A 5,000-nucleotide genomic window follows, 5' to 3' on the forward strand; every position below is an offset into this window, starting at 1 on the left:
TATTTTTTTAGTTGAAAGGGAACAATCAAAGCACATGGGATGAGATTATGTAACAATGCTCTCTTTCAAACACAGTGGTAAAGATCTCAAAAAGCTGGACGATGTTACTAGAAAGTCTGTTCTCTCCGAGATTGGCAAAGACAGAGATGCTGTGAAGACGATGAGTAGAGACAGGGTCAGAGAACAGTTCCGGGTTTTGAAAGAGACAGAGGTATGATTGATGATAATGATGATTATGATGATGATGATGATGATGATGACGACGACGATGATGGTGGTGATGATGATGATGATGATGATGATGATGATGATGACGACGACGAGTTTGATGGTGATGATGATTGTTTGATGTTTGATGATGATGATGATGATGATGATGATGATGATGATGATGATGATGACATACACACAGACACAGATCCACACACGCACACCTAAATCCACGACCAAATACACACATACAATCTACAGATAGTTTGCATTTGGCTAAGAAGCTCACAACATTGCCATCTGGAAGTATAACGGACCAACACAAAAAACTCTGCGTAACCAAGAACTTTTATAGTCTGGATGATATAGTTAAGTGAGGATGAATTACTCATAAACGTGGGTGGCAAAAAACAATAACAAAGCTCTGCTTGGCGTCATCTTCATTCTATCTATAAGGAGAATGCGTTTGTCTCTTTGTTCCCCACAGTGTCACCACTATGATGAGGACAACTCACATTACGGAAATAACTCACATTACGGAAATATGATAATTCAAAGGGCTTACGTATTTCTACGTGTGAACAAAACTCACAAATCATACAACTCATATAGATAGAATGCGCTTGGTCAAGGAGTTCACAACATTGCCATCCGGAAGTATAACGGACCAACACACAAACTCTGTGTAACCATGAACTTTTTATAAGTCTGGTTAATACAGTTTGTGAGAACAACTCACAAACGCGGATGGCAAAAACCCAAAAACAAAGACCTGAGTGACGTCATCTAATACTATCTATAAAAAATAAGCCACAACACTGACCTGTCAGTCCTATTTGAGTTGACCCCGATACTTATAGATACTTTGATAATCACGCCTCTCGGACAGTCGTCATAATGTAAACAATGCAGTGATTGGTAAACATAGCAAACTACACCGGTTTTTACTATCGTAGTATTGTCTGAGTAAAATAAAAGGGCTTGATCAAAAGAACTAACACAGAAAAACTGGGGTGTACACTTAAACGTTTATTATATGATCAGAGAGTCATCGATTTCATTCACGTTTTTATATATAAACAACCAACCATGCTTGTCCGACCACGTTTTAATGTGTGTCACAAATTCCATGTTTTGATTGGTCAAAAATCTATTGGTTAAATACTCAACTACTGATCAAGGTACTGAGTCATTCAGGATAAATGAGACAAAATGTTATATCTCTGATCATTTCACTTTAAATTCAAATAGGTATTCACCCAATAACATGACATTCTGAGATTCCATTGATATCATCGGATTTGATTTCAGAACTTTGAGAATAAAGACCAAATAACAGATGATGACGTAGATAGATACGGTACTGGTCTATTCTGTGGCATTGAGAAGGACGATGTCCGCAAATTCCCTGCCAAGATTCTGGAGAAAAATTTTGGGGACCTGGACAATTGTGATCAGCTGGACCAGGAGACGAGGAAAGAGATTGCCAACAAATTCGTGTCCGATTCAAAGTAAGTACTTTGAACAAAAAAAGGAATACGAATAAGTTAAAAAACAGGAACAAAATACTTAATATGGAAAGTTTCGGGCTCAAAACCCGTGCCCAGCCAACAGCAAAAACGATTAAAACGATAATCATCATCATCCATCGTGGCTTGTGCTCTTGAGCACGTTGCCTGTCAGCTGTCTCCACGAATCACGATCCTCTGCGTTCGCATTTTTAAGTCGCATTTGGCCATTCTTAGGATATTTATATAATTCATTCTTTGTCTTCCTCTAGCTCTCTTTCCTTCGATAATACTTCACCTAAAATTCGAAAATATTTTTGTTTTCATTGTGGACTGAAGAAGGGTTATGAGTACTAAGAGTTGCATGTTCAATATTTTTTGGATTGGGGTCACACGGAGGGGGAGGGGGGGGGGCGCAAGATGTTTTACTCATTTTTATTCACTGCTTTTAACAATCCACAACTTCTAGCAGCTTAGAATTAACTAAGAAAGCGTTTTGATTAGTTTGCTATTCAATGATATGAAGACGCCTTTGAGGTAGAAATACTTCAGAATATGTCAATAGATTTAACGCCCTAACTGTAGTCACATTAAAAACATTTTTGGACAAAGTTGGAGGTGCAGGTATTGAAAAAGACAGAGCGATCTTTTAAAGGGGGTCGAAAGAGTGAGAGAGAGAGAGAGAGAGAGAGAGAGAGAGAGAGAGAGAGAGAGAGAGCGGAGAAAGAAAGAGCGAGAGAGAAAGAGATATGAAGAGAGAGAAAGAAGAGAGAGAGAGAGAGAAAGAAGAGAGAGAGAGAGAGAGAGAGAGAGAGAGAGAGAGCGGAGAAATAAAGAGCGAGAGAGAAAGAAGAGAGAGAGAGAGAGAAAGAAGAGAGAAGAGAGAGAGAGAGAGAGAGAGAATGGAAAAGAGGATAAAGACTCCCTTTTCACATCTTTTCACATAATATTTATTTTAAAATTCATGACTATACTATTTTTTCATGATAAAGCCATTACAGCACCGGCTTTTCTTTTTCTTTTTCCAATTTGAACAGTGGATTTTCCGAGCTACTCAAAAACCCAGACAAGCTGAAGGCAATGGGAAGTTTTATGCTGAATGCCGATTTGCCGGATCCCGATACAATCACACCGGTATGATATATACGTATTTAAAAAACACAGAAAAAACTTGAACCTTTGTATAGCTCAATATCCACTAAACGTGATTAACCCTCTCCTTACCACCTAGAGCAAAATCGTCACATTTGTTACGACACAATATACATTTTTTCTTTTTCAGATTTTTTTTGTTGTAAATCACAAACTCTGAAGAATGATATTTGTTTGAGTAATAATAACATAGTGTTGTTTTACAGAGAGCTTTTTGAGTTTTAAAAATCAATTTTTCTGCTCGGTAAGCCTACTGGAAATGATCGGTAAGGAGAGAGATAAAGCGCTTTACAAGTGGTCCTTACAATTAATAGCAGCACTTAACATTGTTTAAGACGAGACATGTTAGGTGATATTATCATTTTTTATCTGAGAGAGAGACAACGCTGTTAACGGTCAGGTACTCATTTTACACCTGAGTATGGTGAGAGAATGTGGGTAAATAGCCTTTTCCAAGGACTCAACTAAGCGCCGCTCAGAACAGGACTCGAACCCAGGACCTTCCGATTCGAAGGCGATTGTCACACCACAAGACCAAAAAGCCGCAATTTTTCATAGGTGACCTTTCATAGCCATCTGGTATTATTTGGAAATCAATTTTTAAATTCAAATTATTAGAGCCAAAACATTTGAGGTAATTTCTATTATAATTTGTTTGCGGGGTAAACTCTCATGCGTAGCTCTTAAGAGGTCATAAGAATGATATAATATTATCACTCTTATCATATCATATAACGCAATTGTTCTTTGATTCTCGGCTTCTTAAAGGGGTTCAAATTCACGACTCTTAAAACCAAATTACATACATTTTATTGGTCTATATATTTTAGTACGTAGACTAGTGGAGTTTTTTTACATTTTGTTTTAGGTTAGCAACTACTGGGAAAAATATTCCATTTTATCTTTATTTCTAGAGATAACAAAATATCAGTTTTGTATCGTAGTTTTTTGTTGATCATTACATACAATATTTAGATTTTTGGTAAAGAATGAAAATGTACATAATGCAGGTCTGACATCCGTACCCATTTATGGACCTTGTTTAATATTGTTGGAATGGACATTATTTTGCTTCATTTAAAAAAAAAATCTCCATTACAACACTGAGCCCGTCAGTAATTGGGTTGTACAAATAACAAATAAGTGCACGTCGACATCAGGTAATTCAAGAATATCATTGTCTATTGATTTGTTTGGTCCCGACTTTGATTTTTGTACGTCCCTGGACATTATAAAAGAGTTCAGTGATTATTTGGAAAGTAGGCTACTCTTAAGCCATGAGCACGGTGATAGCATGTGAATGCACCATACAAATGTGCACAATTATATGATACATAATTCATTGCAGTAAGTAGTCCAACTAAGTCAAAATGTCATATAAATAACTCTAACAATTGCATGGTACCCATTAGATAGGACGCATGTCTGTTACAAAGTACTTTCCACCAGAAAGGATATACCCAACTACCCATGTACTCTACTCTTAGTGGACAGAGGGGTCAATATATATATATATATATATATATATATATATATATATATATATATATATATATATTTATATCGATTGCCGATAAGGATCCCTTTTGCTTGAGAGGCACATGCTCCAGTGAGTGGGCTACCAGGACATCAGTACTTCTATATAACTCAATACATGCACAATATCCTTGATTCTATCCGAACACCAGGAACAAAAAGGTATATTAGGATCTGTGGCGAGTGACATTATGACAGAGGTCAACAAACGAAAGAGAAGACTCGAATCACGCAGCGACAATGACATCCCATCATCTGAGAAAACAGAAGACAAACTGCTCAGAAATGACTTGGCACAAAAACTATGGTCCGCCGTCTCAGGTAAATATCTAAACTACGCAATACAAACTAAATTATATGCGGCTATGTGGTCTTGTGGTAAGACACTCGCTATCGGATCGTAAGGTCCTGGGTTCGAACCTCACTCGACGCATAGTTGAGTCCTTGGAAAAGTCTGTTTACTATGTCTCTACCGTACTGTAAAATGAGTACTTGGCCATTAACAGCGTTGCCTCTGTCGGAAAAAAATGTGTAATATCTCCTAGACTAACTGGCGTCATGTCTCGTTCTACATGGTACATGTTGCTGTTCGTT

At 37.3% G+C, this 5,000-nt stretch overlaps 1 protein-coding gene across 1 annotated transcript in view; it reads left to right on the forward strand.

Annotated features, from left to right (window-relative positions):
- The first annotated feature begins 55 nt into the window (after positions 1-55).
- LOC144973894 (uncharacterized) overlaps positions 56-5,000 on the forward strand; it is a 26,429-nt gene continuing 21,484 nt past the window's right edge. Inside the window, exons 1-4 of the mRNA XM_078916780.1 lie at positions 56-211; positions 1,522-1,721; positions 2,756-2,852; positions 4,559-4,727. Coding sequence (XP_078772906.1) covers positions 56-211; positions 1,522-1,721; positions 2,756-2,852; positions 4,559-4,727 — 622 coding nt within the window. The remainder of the gene's footprint in view (positions 212-1,521; positions 1,722-2,755; positions 2,853-4,558; positions 4,728-5,000) is intronic.

Source organism: Berghia stephanieae, chromosome 5, assembly GCF_034508935.2.
Source record: "Berghia stephanieae isolate SIO BIC M18660-M18661 chromosome 5, UCSD_Bste_1.3, whole genome shotgun sequence".
Taxonomy (NCBI): domain Eukaryota; kingdom Metazoa; phylum Mollusca; class Gastropoda; order Nudibranchia; family Aeolidiidae; genus Berghia; species Berghia stephanieae.